Source organism: Scyliorhinus torazame, chromosome 8 (assembly GCF_047496885.1).
Source record: "Scyliorhinus torazame isolate Kashiwa2021f chromosome 8, sScyTor2.1, whole genome shotgun sequence".
NCBI classification, from domain to species: Eukaryota; Metazoa; Chordata; class Chondrichthyes; order Carcharhiniformes; family Scyliorhinidae; genus Scyliorhinus; species Scyliorhinus torazame.
In genome coordinates, this window is record NC_092714.1 from 278,377,016 (window position 1) to 278,400,275 (window position 23,260).

Consider the following 23,260-nt stretch of genomic DNA (forward strand, 5'->3'; position numbering starts at 1 on the left):
AGACAATCCGCACATTCCAATCTTCTCTGAACTGCTTCCAAAGCATTTACACCTCTCCTAAAGAGTGAAGGGTGCCACAAAGCAGCTGCAGGATGTGCTAAGCACTGCACCACCGTGCTGCCCAACACCTGGAGTATTGTGTGCAGCTGTGGTCTCCTTATCTAAGAAAGGATATACTGGTCATGGAGCAAGTTCAGCAAAGGTTCACCAGACTGATTCCTGGGATGGCGGGATTGTCAGATGAGGAGAGACTGTGCCTGTATTCACTGGAGTTTAGAATGAGAGGGGTTCTAACAGAAATGTATAAAACTCTGACAGGGCTGAACATGGAGGCCGGCAGGCTGTTTCCTCTGGCTGGGGGGGGGGGGGGCCGAATGGCCGGCTCGATGGGCCGAATGGCCAGGCCGGCTCGATGGGCCGAATGGCTTACTCTTGCCCCTATTTTCTGTGTTTTGAGATTTTTATTAACTGCTCTCAACCTGTCCTGTCACCTTCAATGCTTTACACACATATACACCTAGGCCCCTCTGTTCCTGCACCCCGGTTAGAATTGTAACCTTTATATTGTCTCTTCGTATTCTTCCGACCAAAATGAATCACTTCACACTTCTCTGCATTGAATTTCATCTGCCACACGTCTGCCCCAACAACCTGGATCAGTATTCTGGAAATTTGTCACTAGTCCCCTCACAGTTCACAGCATTTACAAGTTGTGTCATCTGAATATTTTAAAATGTGCCCTTTAGAAAGTGTAGGTCATTAATCTAAATCAAGATAAGCCGTGGTTCTAATACTGCCCCCCCCCCAAGGAAGCTCACTAAATATCTTCCTCCAGTCCAATAAACATCTGTTTATTACTACTCCGTTTCCTGTGACTCCCATTTCCTGTGATTCTAATTAATTCCGTATCCATGTTGCTACTTTCCCTTGTATTCCATGAGTTATAACTTTGCTCACAAAACTGCTTGTGGCACTTTATCCAATGCCTTCTCAAAGTTCATGTACACCATTTTGACCGCATTACCCTCATCAACCCTCTTTATTACCTCATCAAAAACCACAAATCAAGCTAAACACAATTGTCCCTCAACACATTGTACTGGCTCTCCTCAATTAATCCACATTTATCCAAGTGACTTTTAACTTTGTCTCGCATTCTCATTTTTAAAAGCTTCTCTATCACAGAGGGTTTGTATTCTTAACTTGTCACAGTGTACACGGAGTTAAAATTAAAAGTGCTGTTTTCTAATTCATCGTGCTGCTGAGGATACTCATTGTGGTCTCGGTGGTCCCTGCCAGACAAACGGCAGCCACTGGGTCCACTGGAACCTTGGTGACCACTGTCCTCAGATAGTCTCAAGCTGTCTGGAAAAGACTGATGGGATTTCAAGGGAGGGGCTAAGTCAACTAACTCAAATCTTCACAAATGATTGACATCCCAGTGATATTTATTCCAAATTAACATCAATTCGATCAACAACTATACCGAGATGTGACACCAGAATTGCAGAGACGCCAGAGGATGGGTTTTCATTGCCTTCAATAAAGGGTCAGACTTTCTGACTATCAGAGATTCATAGACGATAGGAGCAGGAGGAGGCCTTTTGGCCCTTCGAGCTGCTCCGCCATTCATCACCATCATGGCTGATCATCCAGCTCAATAGCCTAATCCAGCTTTCTCCCCATAGCCTTTGATCCCATTCTCGCCAAGTGCTATATCCAGCCGCCTCTTGAATATATTCAAAGTTTTAGCATCAACTACTTCCTGTGGTAATGAATTCCACAGGCTCACCACTCTTTGTGTGAAGAAATGTCTCCTTATCTCTGTCCGAAATGGTTTACCCTGAATCCTCAGGCTGTGACCCCTGGTTCTGGACACCCCCAACCACTGGGAACACCCTCCCTGCATCTACCCTGAACAGTCCTGTTAGAATTGTATAAGTCTCTATGAGATTCCCCCCTCATTCTCCTGAACTCCAGCGAGAACAATCCCAACCTAGTCAATCTCTCCTCACATGACAGTCCCGCCATCCCTGGAATCAGTCTGGTAAACCTTCGCTGCAAGCACTCGAGAGCAAGAACATCCTTCCTCAGAGAAGGAGACCAAATCTGCCCACAATACTCCAGATGTGGCCTCACCAAGGTCCTGAACAATTGCAGCAACACATCCCTGCTCTCAGATCACATTCTCTTCCTCTACATGACAAATTTCCTTTGGCCGCATAATTAGTACAACTTGTTTCTAGTTAACCATTTACACTTTATATGTTTATAAAATGGTTTAGGGCTCAAATTAATGTCACTTGTCAATCTGTTCCAATCCCTCTTTGCATCTTGTATTATAACTTTTTAATTCCCTCCTATATTTTCCTAATCTTCCTGGTTATGAAATAGAATTTGCTCCTGATATTTCTCATAAGCCTCCTTTCTCTGTTTAATTTTAACTTTTATTGCCGTTGCCACCCAGCTTGCTTTAGCTTTGTATATTCTACCATTTCCTTTGTAGCCACCTGGGTTGGCCACTTCCCGACTTAAAATGGAGAACCGCAAAGACTACAGGGAAATTCAGCCAACACAGGCAAAGACCAGCAAATACAGAAATCATGTGTATTGAGCCCTGTAAGAAACCAGACAGCACTGAAACCAGCAGCCATCTGCATAGTAATGAGCAATTCCAAGGCACAAATGCAACAGTTAAGGTGAATAAAGCCAAGCCAGACTCCTCGGCGCCAGCAGGGGCCAAGACAAAGGAAGGCCAACGGACATTTAGGGACCGCCCAACGATCAGGGAACAACTCCAGTATTGGAGAAATCGATCCAAGTGATCGGGACGCAGTAATCGATCCAAGTGATCGGGACGCAGTCCAATCACTTGGAACCAGGTACAGGGTCCGCCCCGAAGGGCGGGAAGCCTCGGAGGACTATAAAGTAAAGCCCCCATGTTCAAATCGTCCTTCTTGACAGGGTCACTCAGCAACGCGAAGCAACCCCTGAGAGTGAACTGTCCAGCGGCCGCCAACCAAGTAAGTCTCAAGTCAATGCTCGCTACGAGATAGGCGCTCCTAACTACCAGTCCATACCAGCTTTTGAATCCTACAGACTCAGGACCTGAATGAAAGGCCATTTGTTCCCCTGACCTGGTGGGCCAGTCCGAAGCTAAGTATAGGCCTTTTAGTGATAGGAACAGTCTAGAAAGTAGAGTTTATGCATGAGTAGTGATGTACTGTGTATAATAAATGTGTTTTGATTTGAATCTTACTAATTGGTGTGTTGAGTTATTGATCATTACTTGAACTTGAACCTCGTGGTGGTATCATAAAGATACCTGGCGACACGAGAGCAAAGGTTAAACAAACAGAGCAAATTATGAATTAAGAGCCAACCAAAAGTTAGCAACACCTTGCAAAGGAATACACCTGGTTTGGACCTGAACACTCACTTTCATTAATTCCCTCCATTGTTTCATTACTGTTTCACCTCAGAATCATCTTCTCCAATCAACCAGTGCCAGGTCCGTTCTCGAAACATTGAAATTAGCTCTTTGCCTTGGCATATTTACTTGGGAGATTTTCTGGTCTCTTTCAATAATTTTCTTTTAATTCATTTACAGGATGTGGGCGTCACTAGCTCGGTCAGCATTTATTGACCAGCCCCAATTGCCCTTCAGAAGGTGGTGATGAGCTGCCTTCTTGATCCGCTGCAGTCCATGTGGTGCAGGTACACCCACTGTGCCGTTCGGGAGGGAGTTCCAGGATGTTGTCCCAGCGACAGTGGAGGAGCAGCGATATATTTCCAAGTCAGGGTGGTGAGTGACTTGGAGGGGAACCTCCAGGTGGTGGGGTTCCCAGGTATCTGCTGCTCTTGTCCTTCTAGATGGTAGCGGTCGTGGGTTTGGAAGGTGCTGTCTGAGGAACCTTGGTGAGTTACTGCAGTGCATCTTGTGGAACCTCGGCAAGTTCTGGAGCACAAGTCTTCAGTACTATTGCCTGAATATTGTCAGGGCCCACAACCTTTACAGTATCCAGTGCCTTCAGCCGTTTCTTGATATCACGTGGAGTGAATCGTATTGGCTGAAGACGGACATCTGTGATGCTGGGACCTCCAGAGGAGACTAAGATGGACTCTAAACAAAATTACATTGTGATTGCTATTTGCGAGATGCTATCAGAGTGGCACATTCCACTTGCCCAGATCCACTGTGCTTCTTTCCTTGTTACACGGGAGAAATATTGATCAAGAAGGTTTTGTTGTACAGATATCAGAAAGTCCTCTCCTTTCCTTCTACATGTTGATTGGTTTAACCAGGTCGGTCAAGGCAGCCTTGAGGAGGAGTTTATAGAATGTATCCGCGATAGTTTCCTAGAACAGTATGCAATGGAACCTACGAGGGAACAAGCGGTCCTAGATCTGGTCCTGTGTAATGAGACAGGATTGATTCAGGATCTCATAGTTAGGGATCCTCTCGGAAGGAGCGATCACAATATGGTGGATTTTAAAATACAGATGGAGGGTGAGAAGGTAAAATCAAGCACTAGTGTTTTGTGCTTAAACAAAGGAGATTACAATGGGATGAGAGAAGAACTAGCTAAGGTAGATTGGGAGCAAAGACTTTATAGTCAAACAGTTGAGGAACAGTGGAGAACCTTCCAAGTGATTTTTCACAGTGCTCAGCAAAGGTTTATACCAACATAAAGGAAGGACGGTAAAAAGAGGGAAAATCGACCGTGGATATCTAAGGAAATAAGGGAGAGTATCAAATTGAAGGAAAAAGCATACAAAGTAGCAAAGATCAGTGGGAGACTAGAGGACTGGGAAGTCTTTAGGGGGCAACAGAAAGCTACTAAAAAAACTATAAAGAAGAGTAAGATAGATTATGAGAGTAAACTTGCTCAGAATATAAAAACAGATAGTAAAAGTTTCTACAAATACATAAAACAAAAAAGAGTGGCTAAGGTAAATATTGGTCCTTTAGAGGATGAGAAGGGAGATTTAATAATGGGAGATGAGGAAATGGCTGAGGAACTGAACAGGTTTTTTGGGTCGGTCTTCACAGTGGAAGACACAAATAACATGCCAGTAACTGATGGAAATGAGGCTATGACAGGTGAGGACCTTGAGAGGATTGTTATCACCATGGAGGTAGTGATGGGCAAGCTAATGGGGCTAAAGGTAGGCAAGTCTCCTGGACCTGATGGAATGCATCCCAGAGTGCTAAAAGAGATGGCTAGGGAAATTGCAAATGCACTAGTGATAATTTACCAAAATTCACTAGACTCTGGGGTGGTCCCGGCGGATTGGAAATTAGCAAACGTGACACCACTGTTTAAAAAAGGAGGTAGGCAGAAAGCGGGTAATTATAGGCCAGTGAGCTTAACTTCGGTAGTAGGGAAGATGCTGGAATCTATCATCAAGGAAGGAATAGCGAGGCATCTGGATGAAAATTGTCCCATTGGGCAGACGCAGCATGGGTTCATAAAGGGCAGGTCATGCCTAACTAATTTAGTGGAACTTTTTGAGGACATTAACAGTGCGGTAGATAACGGGGAGCCAGTGGATGTGGTATATCTGGATTTCCAGAAAGCCTTTGACAAGGTGCCACACAAAAGGTTGTTGCATAAGATAAAGATGCATGGCATTCAGGGGAAAGTAGTAGCATGGATAGAGGATTGGTTAATTAATAGAAAGCAAAGAGTGGGGATTAATGGGTGTTTCTCTGCTTGGCAATCAGTAGCTAGTGGTGTCCCTCAGGGATCAGTGTTGGGCCCACAACTGTTCACAATTTACATAGATGATTTGGAGTTGGGGACCAAGGGCAATGTGTCCAAGTTTGCAGACGGCACTAAGATAAGTGGTAAAGCAAAAAGTGCAGAGGATACTGGAAGTCTGCAGAGGGATTTGGATAGGCTAAGTGAATGGGCTAGGGTCTGGCAGATGGAATACAATGTTGACAAATGTGAGGTTATCCATTTTGGTAGGAATAACAGCAAAAGGGATTATTATTTAAATGATAACATATTAAAACATGCTGCTGTGCAGAGAGACCTGGGTGTGCTAGTGCATGAGTCGCAGAAAGTTGGTTTCCAGGTCCAACAGGTGATTAAGAAGGCAAATGAAATTTTGTCCTTCATTGCTAGAGGGATGGAGTTTAAGACTAGGGAGGTTCTGCTGCAATTGTATAAGGTGTTAGTGAGGCCACACCTGGAGTATTGTGTTCAGTTTTGGTCTCCTTACTTGAGAAAGGACGTACTGGCACTGGAGGGTGTGCAGAGGAGATTCACTAGGTTAATCCCAGAGCTGAAGGGGTTGGATTACGAGGAGAGGTTGAGTAGACTGGGACTGTACTCGTTGGAATTTAGAAGGATGAGGGGGGATCTTATAGAAACATATAAGATTATGAAGGGAATAGATAGGATAGATGCGGGCAGGTTGTTTCCACTGGCGGGTGAAAGCAGAACTAGGGTGCATAGCCTCAAAATAAGGGGAAGTAGATTTAGGACTGAGTTTAGGAGGAACTTCTTCACCCAAAGGGTTGTGAATCTATGGAATTCCTTGCCCAGTGAAGCAGTAGAGGCTCCTTCATTAAATGTTTTTAAGATAAAGATAGATAGTTTTTTGAAGAATAAAGGGATTAAGGGTTATGGTGTTCGGGCCGGAAAGTGGAGCTGAGTCCACAAAAGATCAGCCATGATCTCATTGAATGGTGGAGCAGGCTCGAGGGGCCAGATGGCCTACTCCTACTCCTAGTTCTTATGTTCTTACCCCCAGCACCATGTTTTGCCCACTTTTTTATGAGGTTAACTGAAGTCTCCTAATATTATTTCTCTATTTATCTTGCACTTTAATATTTTCTCATCTTTCACCTGCTCAGAGTTTGAAGCTCCATAAAGCTACTCCTCTATTCCCCAACTCAAGAAAAATGGGATTAAATCCTAAAACCATCGAGTTCGTCTTGTCCATTTGGAACTGTAACATCTCCTTAAACAATTCTGCAATGGTCACTTCTGTTTTTCCAATAAAAGTTCACACGATCCCTTGGCCTTGCCAAATCTACTGAGACATTGGTATCAGAGACTGCCCAAGGACCACTTAAAAGACAGATTGGTGATCCTAAACCCAAGAGGAATAATCAACACAACCCATTGATGAAAGTATTATTCTTCTCTTAAAGAGAGTTAATCTGCGTGTCCCAATGGATCAGGAACAGGAAGATTCGATCAAGCTTGTTCTCTCACTCAATTGGATTACGGCTGATCTGATTCTTAACTCCATTCACTGCCTTTGAACAAATCATTTGTTCAACACAAAGAGCTAAGTAAACAAAATCAAATTAACTGAGGGACAAATTAAAGGGACAGTCCCTTAAAGAGAAACAGTCGTAAACAAGTTCCTTTATACCCTTAACTCTATCAGCCCCAGGGATCATTTTTGATTCTGATGCTGAGAGACTGTGCCTGAGAGCTGGTTGCCAGCATTTACACTCAGTCCAACTCACATAGTTTGGAAGGAGACGTGTAGGCTCAGACAACAACGTTTAAGAAGTTTGAAGTTAAGATTATAAGTTAACAGATGGCTACAGTCGTGGTGAAGTAACTGGCACCAATATCTCACAATATTTCACTCGACTTATTTAACTTGGATATTTGAATTGCTGGAACAAATATTTCTTTATTGAAGGAACAAACCTGGCTTTGCAAGGCAAGTGGAAAAATCCAGAAAATCGTGTCCCAGATCACAACATGGAAAAAGCAAAACAAGGCTTTTTTTCATCATTGAAAAGCTGAGCTGAAGGCAGGGTCTCTGTCCTTACATTCTAACAAGGCTGGAGTGACAGGATACCTGAAACTGGGGGGCGGGAGCGAGTGAGGGAGGAGTGAGCAGAGATAGGACGGGACAATGTGTGCAGACACTTATGGTAGAAGAGTAAAGTCGGTAATTTTTGAAAAATGAAAGGAAGCTTTAGAGTTTCCAAATAGGCAGAACAAAGAGTGCTGCAGAAAGCCTGATTGGGAGTGTGGCTGGTGAGGACAGGAGAGAGGAAGGGAGAAGGGCGGGAGGGAAAGATGGAGGGAGAGAGGTATCATGCGAGAAGGGCGGGTGGAAGGGAGCGAGAGAGAGGGGGAGGGAGCAAAAATATGCACATACAGATGTGAAGTGGATCACCATTGGACAGGCCAATGGCTATTTCCAATCCAGAAGCTAGTGGAGTGTGGGGACATCTTTCTCAGAAGCAGCAACTACTGTTCATTGCCCTTGTGATGCTGGCTGGGTTAAATTTGCAAACTCAGTTGTGGCATCTGCTCGGAGTCACGTTTGATAATCCTGCTTTTCATTTTGGGAACAGATGTGCCTGCTGGATTCCACAGGCAATCAGACTCTTCAAGGAGTGAATTATAGGCTGTCAGGAGCTGGACACAATTAACACAAGATGTGGGTTTAGCTGCTCATTTTGCACAGCTTGTTCTCCAAGGTGCAACACTGAACAGTGTACACCTCACTGGAAAATAACAGCCTTGCAACAGCACTCTGCAAGTCACATGACCCATCAATTACACTTGCTGACATCAGCAAAATTCCATAATTTACCTCAGATTCCCAAACTGCTAAAAGGGAGTTGGAGAGTAAAGCTTGGGTTTATATATCCATAAAGGAAATGCCAATATATTTACAAAGTCAGTCCACTGTATGTTCTACAGATAGCACTGAGGTAATTATGTTGTTCTTGTCACAACCTCAAAGGTTACAATTCTCGCCTTTAAACAGGTGAGGATTCCTTTGTTGGGCTCTGATCCCATGTTCAACGTGTGACAATGGCCCTCACTTCACAAACCATACAGCCCCGAAGGAGACCATGTAACCCAACGTGCAATGCTAATCTTTGATAAAAATCCTTTCACACAACACTGCACATAGACATTTCAAAAGGCAATGGGATAGGTACATGGAGTTACAAATGAATCTGCTTCCAGCAAACTTTCAGGCAACGAGTTCCAGGAGCTTTCTATTTCAGGCTAGTGCCCCTGAAACAGACTTGTATTTGTGGTTGAGATACGATTAGCGATGGGCAATGCAGAGGTAGGATAAGCGATGGACAATGCTGGGGTAGGATTAGCGATGGACAATGCTGGAGTAGGATTAGCGATGGACAATGCTGGAGTAGGATTAGCGATGGGCAATGCTGGGGTAGGATTAGCGATGGGCAATGCTGGAGTAGGATTAGCGATGGGCAATGCTGGGGTAGGATTGGCGATGGACAATGCTGGAGTAGGATTAGCGATGGACAATGCTGGAGTAGGATTAGCGATGGACAATGCTGGAGTAGGATTAGCGATGGGCAATGCTGGAGTAGGATTAGCGATGGGCAATGCTGGAGTAGGATTAGCGATGGGCAATGCAGAGGTAGGATAAGCGATGGACAATGCTGGGGTAGGATTAGCGATGGACAATGCTGGAGTAGGATTAGCGATGGACAATGCTGGAGTAGGATTAGCGATGGGCAATGCTGGGGTAGGATTAGCGATGGGCAATGCTGGAGTAGGATTAGCGATGGGCAATGCTGGGGTAGGATTGGCGATGGACAATGCTGGAGTAGGATTAGCGATGGACAATGCTGGAGTAGGATTAGCGATGGGCAATGCTGGAGTAGGATTAGCGATGGGCAATGCTGGAGTAGGATTAGTGATGGACAATGCTGGGGTAGGATTAGCGATGGGCAATGCTGGAGTAGGATAAGCGATGGACAATGCTGGAGTAGGATTAGCGATGGACAATGCTGGAGTAGGATTAGCGATGGGCAATGCTGGAGTCGGATTAGCGATGGGCAATGCTGGAGTAGGATTAGCGATGGGCAATGCTGGAGTAGGATTAGCGATGGGCAATGCTGGAGTAGGATTAGCGATGGGCAATGCTGGAGTAGGATTAGCGATGGACAATGCTGGAGTAGGATTAGCGATGGACAATGCTGGGGTAGGATTAGCGATGGACAATGCTGGAGTAGGATTAGCGATGGGCAATGCTGGAGTAGGATTAGCGATGGGCAATGCTGGAGTAGGATTAGCGATGGACAATGCTGGAATAGGATTAGCGATGGGCAATGCTGGGGTAGGATTAGCGATGGGCAATGCTGGAGTAGGATTAGCGATGGGCAATGCTGGAGTAGGATTAGCAATGGACAATGCTGGAGTAGGATTAGCGATGGGCAATGCTGGAGTAGGATTAGCGATGGACAATGCTGGAGTAGGATTAGCAATGGACAATGCTGGAGTAGGATTAGCGATGGACAATGCTGGAGTAGGATTAGCGATGGACAATGCTGGAGTAGGATTAGCGATGGACAATGCTGGGGTAGGATTAGCGATGGATAATGCTGGAGTAGGATTGGCGCTGGATAATGCTGGAGTAGGATTAGCGATGGACAATCCTGGAGTAGGATTAGCGATGGGCAATGCTGGGGTAGGATTAGCGATGGGCAATGCTGGAGTAGGATTAGCGATGGACAATGCTGGAGTAGGATTAGCGATGGACAATGCTGGGGTAGGATTATCGATGGATAATGCTGGAGTAGGATTAGCGCTGGATAATGCTGGGGTAGGATTAGCGATGGACAATGCTGGAGTAGGATTAGCAATGGACAATGCTGGAGTAGGATTAGCGATGGGCAATGCTGGAGTAGGATTAGCGATGGGCAATGCTGGAGTAGGATTAGCGATGGGCAATGCTGGGGTAGGATTAGCGATGGGCAATGCTGGAGTAGGATTAGCGATGGGCAATGCTGGAGTAGGATTAGCGATGGGCAATGCTGGAGTAGGATTAGCGATGGGCAATGCTGGGGTAGGATTAGCGATGGACAATGCTGGAGTAGGATTAGCGATGGACAATGCTGGAGTAGGATTAGCGATGGACAATGCTGGAGTAGGATTAGCGATGGACAATGCTGGAGTAGGATTAGCGATGGACAATGCTGGAGTAGGATTAGCGATGGGCAATGCTGGAGTAGGATTAGCGATGGGCAATGCTGGGGTAGGATTAGCGATGGACAATGCTGGAGTAGGATTAGCGATGGGCAATGCTGGGGTACGATTAGCGATGGACAATGCTGGAGTAGGATTAGCGATGGGTAATGCTGGGGTAGGATTGGTGATGGACAATGCTGGAGTAGGATTAGCGATGGGCAATGCTGGAGTAGGATTAGCGATGGGCAATGCTGGAGTAGGATTAGCGATGGACAATGCTGGGGTAGGATTAGCGATGGACAATGCTGGAGTAGGATTAGCGATGGGCAATGCTGGGGTAGGATTAGCGATGGACAATGCTGGAGTAGGATTAGCGATGGACAATGCTGGAGTAGGATTAGCGATGGACAATGCTGGGGTAGGATTAGCGATGGACAATGCTGGGGTAGGATTAGCGATGGGCAATGCTGGGGTAGGATTAGCGATGGGCAATGCTGGGGTAGGATTAGCGATGGGCAATGCTGGGGTAGGATTAGCGATGGACAATGCTGGAGTAGGATTAGCGATGGACAATGCTGGAGTAGGATTAGCGATGGGCAATGCTGGAGTAGGATTAGCGATGGGCAATGCTGGAGTAGGATTAGCGATGGGCAATGCTGGAGTAGGATTAGCGATGGACAATGCTGGAGTAGGATTAGCGATGGACAATGCTGGGGTAGGATTAGCGATGGACAATGCTGGAGTAGGATTAGCGATGGGCAATGCTGGAGTAGGATTAGCGATGGGCAATGCTGGAGTAGGATTAGCGATGGACAATGCTGGAATAGGATTAGCGATGGGCAATGCTGGGGTAGGATTAGCGATGGGCAATGCTGGAGTAGGATTAGCGATGGGCAATGCTGGAGTAGGATTAGCAATGGACAATGCTGGAGTAGGATTAGCGATGGGCAATGCTGGAGTAGGATTAGCGATGGACAATGCTGGAGTAGGATTAGCAATGGACAATGCTGGAGTAGGATTAGCGATGGACAATGCTGGAGTAGGATTAGCGATGGACAATGCTGGAGTAGGATTAGCGATGGACAATGCTGGGGTAGGATTAGCGATGGATAATGCTGGAGTAGGATTAGCGCTGGATAATGCTGGAGTAGGATTAGCGATGGACAATGCTGGAGTAGGATTAGCGATGGGCAATGCTGGGGTAGGATTAGCGATGGGCAATGCTGGAGTAGGATTAGCGATGGACAATGCTGGAGTAGGATTAGCGATGGACAATGCTGGGGTAGGATTATCGATGGATAATGCTGGAGTAGGATTAGCGCTGGATAATGCTGGGGTAGGATTAGCGATGGACAATGCTGGAGTAGGATTAGCAATGGACAATGCTGGAGTAGGATTAGCGATGGGCAATGCTGGAGTAGGATTAGCGATGGGCAATGCTGGAGTAGGATTAGCGATGGGCAATGCTGGGGTAGGATTAGCGATGGGCAATGCTGGAGTAGGATTAGCGATGGGCAATGCTGGAGTAGGATTAGCGATGGGCAATGCTGGAGTAGGATTAGCGATGGGCAATGCTGGGGTAGGATTAGCGATGGACAATGCTGGAGTAGGATTAGCGATGGACAATGCTGGAGTAGGATTAGCGATGGACAATGCTGGAGTAGGATTAGCGATGGACAATGCTGGAGTAGGATTAGCGATGGACAATGCTGGAGTAGGATTAGCGATGGGCAATGCTGGAGTAGGATTAGCGATGGGCAATGCTGGGGTAGGATTAGCGATGGACAATGCTGGAGTAGGATTAGCGATGGGCAATGCTGGGGTACGATTAGCGATGGACAATGCTGGAGTAGGATTAGCGATGGGTAATGCTGGGGTAGGATTGGTGATGGACAATGCTGGAGTAGGATTAGCGATGGGCAATGCTGGAGTAGGATTAGCGATGGGCAATGCTGGAGTAGGATTAGCGATGGACAATGCTGGGGTAGGATTAGCGATGGACAATGCTGGAGTAGGATTAGCGATGGGCAATGCTGGGGTAGGATTAGCGATGGACAATGCTGGAGTAGGATTAGCGATGGACAATGCTGGAGTAGGATTAGCGATGGACAATGCTGGGGTAGGATTAGCGATGGACAATGCTGGGGTAGGATTAGCGATGGGCAATGCTGGGGTAGGATTAGCGATGGGCAATGCTGGGGTAGGATTAGCGATGGGCAATGCTGGGGTAGGATTAGCGATGGACAATGCTGGAGTAGGATTAGCGATGGACAATGCTGGAGTAGGATTAGCGATGGGCAATGCTGGAGTAGGATTAGCGATGGGCAATGCTGGAGTAGGATTAGCGATGGGCAATGCTGGAGTAGGATTAACGATGGGCAATGCTGGAGTAGGATTAGCGATGGACAATGCTGGAGTAGGATTAGCGATGGGCAATGCTGGAGTAGGATTAGAGATGGGCAATGCTGGAGTAGGATTAACGATGGGCAATGCTGGAGTAGGATTAGCGATGAGCAATGCTGGGGTAGGATTAGTAATGGACAATGCTGGGGTAGGATTGGTGATGGGCAATGCTGGGGTAGGATTAGCGATGGGCAATGCGGGAGTAGGATTAGTGATGGACAATGCTGGGGTAGGATTGGTGATGGGCAATGCTGGGGTAGGATTAGCGATGGGCAATGCGGGAGTAGGATTAGCGATGGGCAATGCTGGAGTAGGATTGGTGATGGACAATGCTGGAGTAGGATTAGCGATGGACAATGCTGGAGTAGGATTAGCGATGGGTAATGCTGGAGTATGATTAGCGATGGGCAATGCTGGAGTAGGATTAGCGATGGGCAATGCTGGGGTAGGATTGGTGATGGACAATGCTGGAGTAGGATTAGCGATGGGCAATGCTGGGGTAGGATTAGCGATGGACAATGCTGGGGTAGGATTAGCGATGGGCAATGCTGGGGTAGGATTAGCGATGAGCAATGCTGGGGTAGGATTGGTGATGGACAATGCTGGAGTAGGATTAGCGATGGGCAATGCTGGGGTAGGATTAGCGATGAGCAATGCTGGAGTAGGATTAGCGATGGGCAATGCTGGAGTAGGATTGGTGATGGACAATGCTGGAGTAGGATTAGCGATGGACAATGCTGGAGTCGGATTAGCGATGGGCAATGCTGGGGTAGGATTAGCGATGGGCAATGCTGGAGTAGGATTAGCGATGGACAATGCTGGGGTAGGATTGGTGATGGACAATGCTGGGGTAGGATTGGTGATGGGCAATGCTGGGGTAGGATTGGTGATGGACAATGCTGGGGTAGGATTAGCGATGGACAATGCTGGGGTAGGATTAGCGATGGACAATGCTGGGGTAGGATTGGTGATGGACAATGCTGGGGTAGGATTAGCGATGGGCAATGCTGGGGTAGGATTGGTGATGGACAATGCTGGGGTAGGATTGGTGATGGACAATGCTGGGGTAGGATTGGTGATGGACAATGCTGGGGTAGGATTAGCGATGGACAATGCTGGAGTAGGATTAGCGATGGGCAATGCTGGGGTAGGATTGGTGATGGGCAATGCTGGGGTAGGATTAGCGATGGACAATGCTGGGGTAGGATTAGCGATGGGCAATGCTGGGGTAGGATTAGCGATGGGCAATGCTGGGGTAGGATTGGTGATGGACAATGCTGGGGTAGGATTGGTGATGGACAATGCTGGGGTAGGATTGGTGATGGACAATGCTGGGGTAGGATTAGCGATGGACAATGCTGGAGTAGGATTAGCGATGGGCAATGCTGGAGTAGGATTAGCGATGGGCAATGCTGGAGTAGGATTAGCGATGGGCAATGCTGGGGTAGGATTAGCGATGGGCAATGCTGGGGTAGGATTAGCGATGGGCAATGCTGGGGTAGGATTGGTGATGGACAATGCTGGAGTAGGATTAGCGATGGGCAATGCTGGGGTAGGGAGGGAGAGCAGCGAAGGTTTACCAGGCTGATTCCTGGGATGGTGGGGCTGTCAGATGAGGAGAGGTGATTATATTCATTGGAGTTTAGAAGAATGAGGGCTCTTATCGAAACTTATAAAATTCTAACAGGATTAGACATGGTAGATTCAGAAAGAATGTTACCGATGGTGGGGGAGTCCAGAGCTAGGGGTCATAGTTTGAGGATAAGGGGTGAAGCTTTTAGGACTGAGGTGAAGAGAGATTTCTTCACCCAGAGACTGGTGAATCTGTGGAATTCACTCCCACAGAAAGTAGTTGAGGCCAAAATATTATCTAATTTCAAGAAGGAATCAGATACAGCTCTTGGGGCTAAAGGGATCCGGAGAGGCGGGATCAGGGTATTGAACTTGAAGATCAGCCATGATCATAATGGTAAGAAGTCTTACAACAGCAGGTTAAAGTCCAACAGGTTTGTTTTGAATCACTAGCTTTCGGAGCACTGCTCCTTCATCCATTCACCTGAGGAAGGAGCAGCACTCTGAAAGCTAGTGACTCGAAACAAACCTGTTGGACTGTAACCTGCTGTTGTAAGGCTTCTTACTGTGCTCACCCCAGTCCAACGCCGGCATCCCCACATTATGGTCATAATGAATGGCGGAGCAGGCTCGAAGGGCCGAATGGCCTCCTCCTGCTTCTATTTTGGATGTATGTTTCTCTGTATGGTGACCGCTCTTTGTGTGAAAAATGACATCTTGATATCAGTTCCAACTAAGAGATTATATCCACTTCGAAAGACCAAACCGGCTGAGGCTCCCTGCTCTTGGACTGAGTGGGGGTACCTGGGAAATGTCTTTAAAGTTGGGAAAGGATTTGATCCGGTAAAAACAAAGTTTCCACTTGCTGGTGAGGCCAGAACGTGGGGTCACAAATATAAGATAATCACTAATAATCCAATGGAAAATTGAGGAGAAACTTCTTTACCCAGAGAATGGAGAGAATGTGGAAGGCACCCACAGGCTGTGGTAAAGGGCAAAGAGTACAGACACAGTTCAGGGGAAGTCAGCGAAGCATACGAGGGAGAAAGGAATAGGACGAGGTAAGATGAAGGGAGACAGGAAGAGGCTGCGTGCAGCTGGCACAGAGCAGCAAGGATGGATGACCGGTTCCTGGGTGATAAATGTATTTTTCTCCCTTCTGCTGCAGGAGCTGACCTCCGCATGGATCTCCCACGGTATTTGCCCAATCTACTCACAATCATCAACATACACAGCTCTGGAAGCCACCTCACTCACCTCGTGTGTTAGTTGCCAGGTCTGCAACTTTCTGAAAAGCATCCAGAAAGGATCCAGCGATCACAATGGTGGTCCTGAAATAAACAGAGGATTCATTATGTTCACCAAAGATATTTCCACAATCTTTAGGAGTACCGTTCAAACACTGGCTCGGTAAAGGCACAAAGCCATATAGTTAAACTGATCGCCTGGCTCACCCAAGTGCCCACTCTTTCTGCCTCAGTCCAAGACAGCGAGTGCGAGCGGGCTGTTCAACTATAGTGTGGCATCACACCTGAGCGCAATGCCGCCATCGTCCTGGACTGCCTGCTCTGATTCGGTATATTCCTGGCAGGGTCATCACTTGATCTCCAACTCAAACCAGTAGCTCACGATCACGGTTACTGAGACCAGATTTATATTCCAGGTTAGTTAAAAAATTTAATTTAATTTCTCCAGTTGTTTTGCTTTCTCTGGGTTACTCATCAATAACAAAACCACAAACCACATTACTTCCACTGAAGTCAGCAAAGCCTAGAGATTGAAGCCAGGGCCTTGCTGCTCTGTATGCCTCAGTATCATATTGGACTGATTTTCAATCAAAGTGGACCATAGAACAATACAGCACAGTACAGTACAGGCCCTTCGGCCCACAATGTTGTGCCGACCATTTATCCTAATGTGGCAGGTCCGGGAGGCTTCCAGCGTCCCGGATGGCTTCATCTGCAGAAAGTGCACCCAACTGGAGCTCCTCACAGACCGCATGGTTCGGTTGGAGCAGCAGTTGGATGCACTTCGGAGCATGCAGGTGGCGGAAAGCGTCACAGATAGCAGTTATATAAATGTGGTCACACCCAAGGTGCAGGCAGAGAAATGGGTGACCATCAGAAGGGGACCACCAGAATAGGTATACCGCTTTGGATACTGTCGGGGGGGGATAGCCTATCAGGGGAAAAAAGCAGCAGCCAGAGCAGTGGCACCACGGCTGGCTCTGATGTTCAGCAGGGAGGGTCAAAGTGCAGAAGAGCAATACTCACAGGGGACTCTATAGTCAGGGGCACAGATAGGCGCTTCTGTGGACGTGAAAGAGACTCCAGGATGGTATGTTGCCTCCCTGGTGCCAGGGTCCAGGATGTCTCTGAACGGGTAGCAGGCATCCAGAAGGGGGAGGGCAAACAGGCAGAGGTCGTTGTACATATTGGTACTAACGACATAGGCAGGAAGGGGCATGAGGTCCTGCAGCAGGAGTTCAGGGAGCTAGGCAGAAAGTTAAAAGACAGGACCTCTAGGGTTGTAATCTCGGGATTACGCCCTGTGCCACGTGTCAGTGAGGCTAGAAATCGGAAGATAGAGCAGCTAAACACGTGGCGAAACAGCTGATGTAGGAGGGTGGGTTTCAGTTATCGCGACCACTGGGAGCTCTCCCGGGGCAGGTGTGACCTGTATAAGAAGGACGGGTTGCATCTAAACCGGAGAGGCATAAATATCCTGGATGCGAGGTTTGCTAGTGTCACACGGGAGGGATTAAACTAGTATGGCAGGGGGGTGGGCACGGGAGCAATAGGTCGGAAGGTGAAACAATTGAGGGAGAACTAGGGAATAGGGACAGTGTGGCTCTGAGGAAGAGCAGACAGGGAGAAGTTGCTGAACACAGCGGGACTGGTGGCCTGAAGTGCGAATGTTTTAATGCAAGAAGTATTACGGGTAAGGCAGATGTACTTAGAGCTTGGATTAGTACTGGGAACTATGATGTTTTTGCCATTATAGAGACCTGGTTGAGGGAAGGACAGGATTGGCAGCTACGCAGCAGGCCCCGGGAAGAGAGTGCAGCAGACCGTGGGGAGAGAGTGCACAGGCCCTGGGGAGAGAGTGCACAGGCCCTGGGGAGAGAGTGCAGCAGACCCTGGGGAGAGAGTGCACAGGCCCTGGGGAGAGAGTGCACAGGCCCTGGGGAGAGAGTGCAGCAGGCCCCGGGGAGAGAGTGCAGTAGGCCCTGGGGAGAGAGTGCAGTAGGCCCTGGGGAGAGAGTGCACAGGCCCTGGGGAGAGTGTGCAGTAGGCCCTGGGGAGAGAGTGCACAGGCCCTGGGGAGAGTGTGCAGTAGGCCCTGGGGAGAGAGTGCAGCAGGCCCTGGGGAGAGAGTGCAGCAGGCCTCGGGGAGAGAGTGCACAGGCCCCGGGGAGAGAGTGCAGCAGGCCCTGGGGAGAGAGTGCAGCAGGCCCCGGGGAGAGAGTGCACAGGCCCCGGGGTGAGAGTGCAGCAGGCCCTGGGGAGAGAGTGCACAGGCCCCGGGGTGAGAGTGCAGCAGGCCCTGGGGAGAGAGTGCAGCAGGCCCTGGGGAGAGAGTGCAGCAGGCCCCGGGGAGAGAGTGCAGTAGGCCCTGGGGAGAAAGTGCAGTAGGCCCTGGGGAGAGAGTGCACAGGCCCTGGGGAGAGTGTGCAGTAGGCCCTGGGGAGAGAGTGCACAGGCCCTGGGGAGAGAGTGCAGCAGGCCTCGGGGAGAGAGTGCACAGGCCCCGGGGAGAGAGTGCAGCAGGCCCTGGGGAGAGAGTGCACAGGCCCCGGGGTGAGAGTGCAGCAGGCCCTGGGGAGAGAGTGCACAGACCCCGGGGAGAGAGTGCAGCAGGCCCCGGGGAGAGAGTGCAGCAGGCCCCGGGGAGAGAGTGCAGTAGGCCCTGGGGAGAGAGTGCACAGGCCCCGGGGAGAGAGTGCACAGGCCCTGGGGAGAGAGTGCACAGGCCCTGGGGAGAGAGTGCACAGTCCCCGGGGTGAGAGTGCAGCAGGCCCTGGGGAGAGAGTGCACAGGCCCCGGGGAGAGAGTGCACAGGCCCCGGGGAGAGAGTGCATAGGCCCCGGGGAGAGAGTGCAGCGGGCCCTGGGGAGAGAGTGCAGCGGGCCCTGGGGAGAGAGTGCACAGGCCCCGGGGATAGAGTGCACAGGCCCCGGGGAGAGAGTGCAGCAGGCCCTGGGGAGAGAGTGCACAGGCCCCGGGGAGAGAGTGCACAGGCCCCAGGGAGAGAGTGCACAGGCCCCGGGGAGAGAGTGCAGCAGGCCCTGGGGAGAGAGTGCACAGGCCCTGGGAGAGTGCGCACAGGCACTGGGGAGAGAGTGCACAGGCACTGGGGAGAGAGTGCACAGGCCCTGGGGAGAGAGTGCACAGGCCCTGGGGAGAGAGTGCACAGACCCTGGGGAGAGAGTGCACAGGCCCTGTGGAGAGAGTGCACAGGCCCCGGGGTGAGAGTGCAGCAGGCCCTGTGGAGAGAGTGCACAGGCCCCGGGGTGAGAGTGCAGCAGGCCCTGGGGAGAGAGTGCACAGGCCCCGGGGAGAGAGTGCAGCAGGCCCTGGGGAGAGAGTGCACAGGCCCTGGGGAGAGAGTGCAGCAGGCCCTGGGGAGAGAGTGCACAGGCCCTGGGGAGAGAGTGCACAGGCCCTGGGGAGAGAGTGCAGCAGGCCCTGGGGAGAGAGTGCACAGGCCCCGGGGTGTGAGTGCAGCAGGCCCTGGGGAGAGAGTGCAGCAGGCCCCGGGGAGAGAGTGCACAGGCCCCGGGGAGAGAGTGCACAGGCCCCGGGGTGAGAGTGCAGCAGGCCCTGGGGAGAGAGTGCACAGACCCCGGGGAGAGAGTGCAGCAGGCCCCGGGGAGAGAGTGCACAGGCCCCGGGGAGAGAGTGCAGCAGGCCCTGGGGAGAGAGTGCAGCAGGCCCTGGGGAGAGTGTGCAGCAGGCCCTGGGGAGAGAGTGCACAGGCCCTGGGGAGAGAGTGCACAGGCCCTGGGGAGAGAGTGCACAGGCCCTGGGGAGAGAGTGCACAGGCCCTGGGGAGAGAGTGCACAGGCCCTGGGGAGAGAGTGCACAGGCCCTGGGGAGAGAGTGCACAGGCCCTGGGGAGAGAGTGCAGCAGGCCCTGGGGATTAATCACTTTCAATCTTATTAATTTCCCGAGCACTTTTTTTTCCACATGTTTCCTTCAATTCTTCCTTCTCACTATATATTCAAGAGGCGGCTGGATATAGCACTTGGGGAGAATGGGATCAAAGGCTATGGGGAGAAAGCAGGATTAGGCTATTGAGTTGGTTGATCAGATATGATGGTGATGAATGGCGGAGCAGGCTCGAAAGGCCAAAAGGCCTCCTCCTGCTCCTATCTTTTATGTATCTATGTATCAGTGTATCTGGGTATCAGTGTATCTGGGTATCAGTGTATCGGGGTATCAGTGTATCGGGGTATCAGTGTATCGGGGTATCAGTGTATCTGGGTATCAGTGTATCTGGGTATCAGTGTATCGGGGTATCAGTGTATCGGGGTATCAGTGTATCTGGGTATCAGTGTATCGGGGTATCAGTGTATCCGGGTATCCGTGTATCGGGGTATCGGGGTATCGGTGTATCGGGGTATCAGTGTATCTGGGTATCAGTGTATCTGGGTATCAGTGTATCTATGTACCCGTGTATCTGGGTACCCGTGTATCTGGGTACCCGTGTATCTGGGTACCCGTGTATCTGGGTACCCGTGTATCTGGGTACCCGTGTATCTGGGTACCCGTGTATCTGGGTACCCGTGTATCTGGGTACCCGTGTATCTGGGTACCCGTGTATCGGGATACCCGTGTATCGGGGTATCCGTGTATCGGGGTATCCGTGTATCGGGGTATCCGTGTATCGGGGTATCCGTGTATCGGGGTATCCGTGTATCGGGGTATCCGTGTATCGGGGTATCCGTGTATCGGGGTATCCGTGTATCGGGGTATCCGTGTATCGGGGTATCCGTGTATCGAGGTATCCGTGTATCGGGGTATCAGTGTATCGGGGTATCAGTGTATCGGGGTATCAGTGTATCGGGGTATCAGTGTATCGGGGTATCAGTGTATCGGGGTATCAGTGTATCGGGGTATCAGTGTATCGGGGTATCAGTGTATCGGGGTATCAGTGTATCGGGGTATCAGTGTATCGGGGTATCAGTGTATCGGGGTATCAGTGTATCGGGGTATCAGTGTATCGGGGTATCAGTGTATCGGGGTATCAGTGTATCGGGGTATCAGTGTATCGGGGTATCAGTGTATCGGGGTATCAGTGTATCGGGGTATCAGTGTATCGGGGTATCAGTGTATCGGGGTATCAGTGTATCTGGGTATCAGTGTATCTGGGTATCAGTGTATCCGGGTATCAGTGTATCCGGGTATCAGTGTATCCGGGTATCAGTGTATCCGGGTATCCGTGTATCCGGGTATCAGTGTATCCGGGTAACCGTGTATCCGGGTATCCGTGTATCTGGGTATCAGTGTATCCGGGTATCCGTGTATCCGGGTATCCGTGTATCCGGGTATCCGTGTATCCGTGTATCCGGGTATTCGTGTATCTGGGTATCCGTGTATCTGGGTATCAGTGTATCCACTTCTGCGGAATCAATACAGCTGGACCAGGACAGGTGGGAGGAAGGATTATCACAAAAAATATGTATAACTCGTGATGAACTGAATTAATAAATTAATACCTTAGGTGTGACTGCAGCTTTGTAGTTTTGGAGATGAAATCCTCCCAGACTGGGTAACCACCCTGGAGAGGAATAAAAGTAGAGTCACCATGATGAAATACACTGACACCAGGTACAGTTAGCAATCTTAGACCGTGACAGTCCATCCACATCAAACAATCTGTGCACAAATGCAATTCGAAGACGCAACACCTCAAGGGGGCGTTTAGCAAGAAGGGACAGCACAGTGGTTAGCACAGCGGCCTCACAACACCAGGGACCCTGGCTCGATTCTGGTCTTGGGTCACTGTCTGTGCGGAGTCTGCACGTTCTCCCCGTGTCTGTGTGGGTTTCCTCCGGGTGCTCCGGTTTCCTCCCACAGTCCAAAGATGTACAGGTTAGATGAATTGGCCATGATAAATTGCCCCTTAGTGTCCATGTTAGGTGGGGTTACAGGGATAATAATAATAATAATCGCTTAGTGTCACAGGTATGGTTCAATGAAGTTACTGTGAAAAGCCCCTAGTCGCCACATTCCGGCGCCTGTTCGGGGAGGCCGGTATGGGAATTCCGCTCTGCTGGCCTTGTTCTGCATTACAAGCCAGCTGTTTAGCCCACTGTGCTAAATAGGCTGGGGGAGTGGGCCTGCGAGGGGTGCTCATTCAGAGGGTCGATACAGACTCTATAGGCTGAATGGCCTCCTTATGCACTGCGGGAATTCCGATTCCAATGGAACCAGCCAGGGGCAGGGTTTCAGATTAATGTTGTCTATGAGCAAGGCAGGCACATTGTGAACAGGGAGGGAATTCTGCCGTCAGTTCCCATTGCTGACTCCCAGGTTCCAGTGACAATCATCACACTGCTGATAGGAACGAGACTGGCTTTGAGTTAGCACAACAGAATTTGGAAATTGCCACGCCCAGTCCAGTGACAAGAGGGATATCAGAAGAGAGTTTATAATCTCTTGGGGCCCAGTCACCTAAATGTACCACAAAATCTCCTGGAATCTGGATTTTCAATTGAAGCAACAGGGTATCATTCCATTAGTCTGGCCTGAATTTAGTCTAAGTCGAGGAACAGAGACCTTCAATTACTTAGTTTCAATATTATCTAAGCACGCTTGGTAAATGCACTGTGTTAGAGTTACACAGGCCACCAAGCTCTTGATCGTGATTCATTGCTGGGTTTAATGGTTCTTGATTATGGCTGTGATGGCTGCTCTACAGCTGGGAACAATATTCTTGGTCTGAGAGAGTTAGGAGACCCTTCAGAGTATTGACAGGCAGAGGGGTCTGGGTGTACAGGTACTCAGGCCACTGAAAGTAGCAACGCAGGTGGAGAAGGTAATCAGGAAGGCATACGGCATGCTTAGAACCATAGAATTTACAGTGCAGAAGGAGGCCATTCGGCCCATCGAGTCTGCACTGGCCCTTGTAAAGAGCACCCTACCCAAGCCCACACCTCTACCCTATCCCCATAACCCAGTAATCCCACCTAACCTTTTTGGACACTATGGGCAATTTATCATGGCCAATCCACCTAACCTGCACATCTTTGGACTGTGGGAGGAAACCGGAGCACCCGGAGGAAACCCACGCAGACACGGGGAGAACGTGCAGACTCTGCACAGACAGA

The 23,260-nt window shown here is 49.4% G+C and overlaps 1 protein-coding gene across 6 annotated transcripts in view; it reads right to left on the bottom strand.

The window, feature by feature from the left end:
* Positions 1-23,260, bottom strand: part of mtss1 (MTSS I-BAR domain containing 1) — a 292,863-nt gene that overhangs the window by 213,027 nt on the left and 56,576 nt on the right. For all 6 annotated transcript variants that reach the window (XM_072515395.1, XM_072515391.1, XM_072515392.1 and 3 more), the window contains exons 2-3: positions 21,647-21,708; positions 16,182-16,255 (exon numbers count right to left, since the gene is read on the bottom strand). In XM_072515395.1, coding sequence (XP_072371496.1) covers positions 16,182-16,255; positions 21,647-21,708 — 136 coding nt within the window. The remainder of the gene's footprint in view (positions 1-16,181; positions 16,256-21,646; positions 21,709-23,260) is intronic.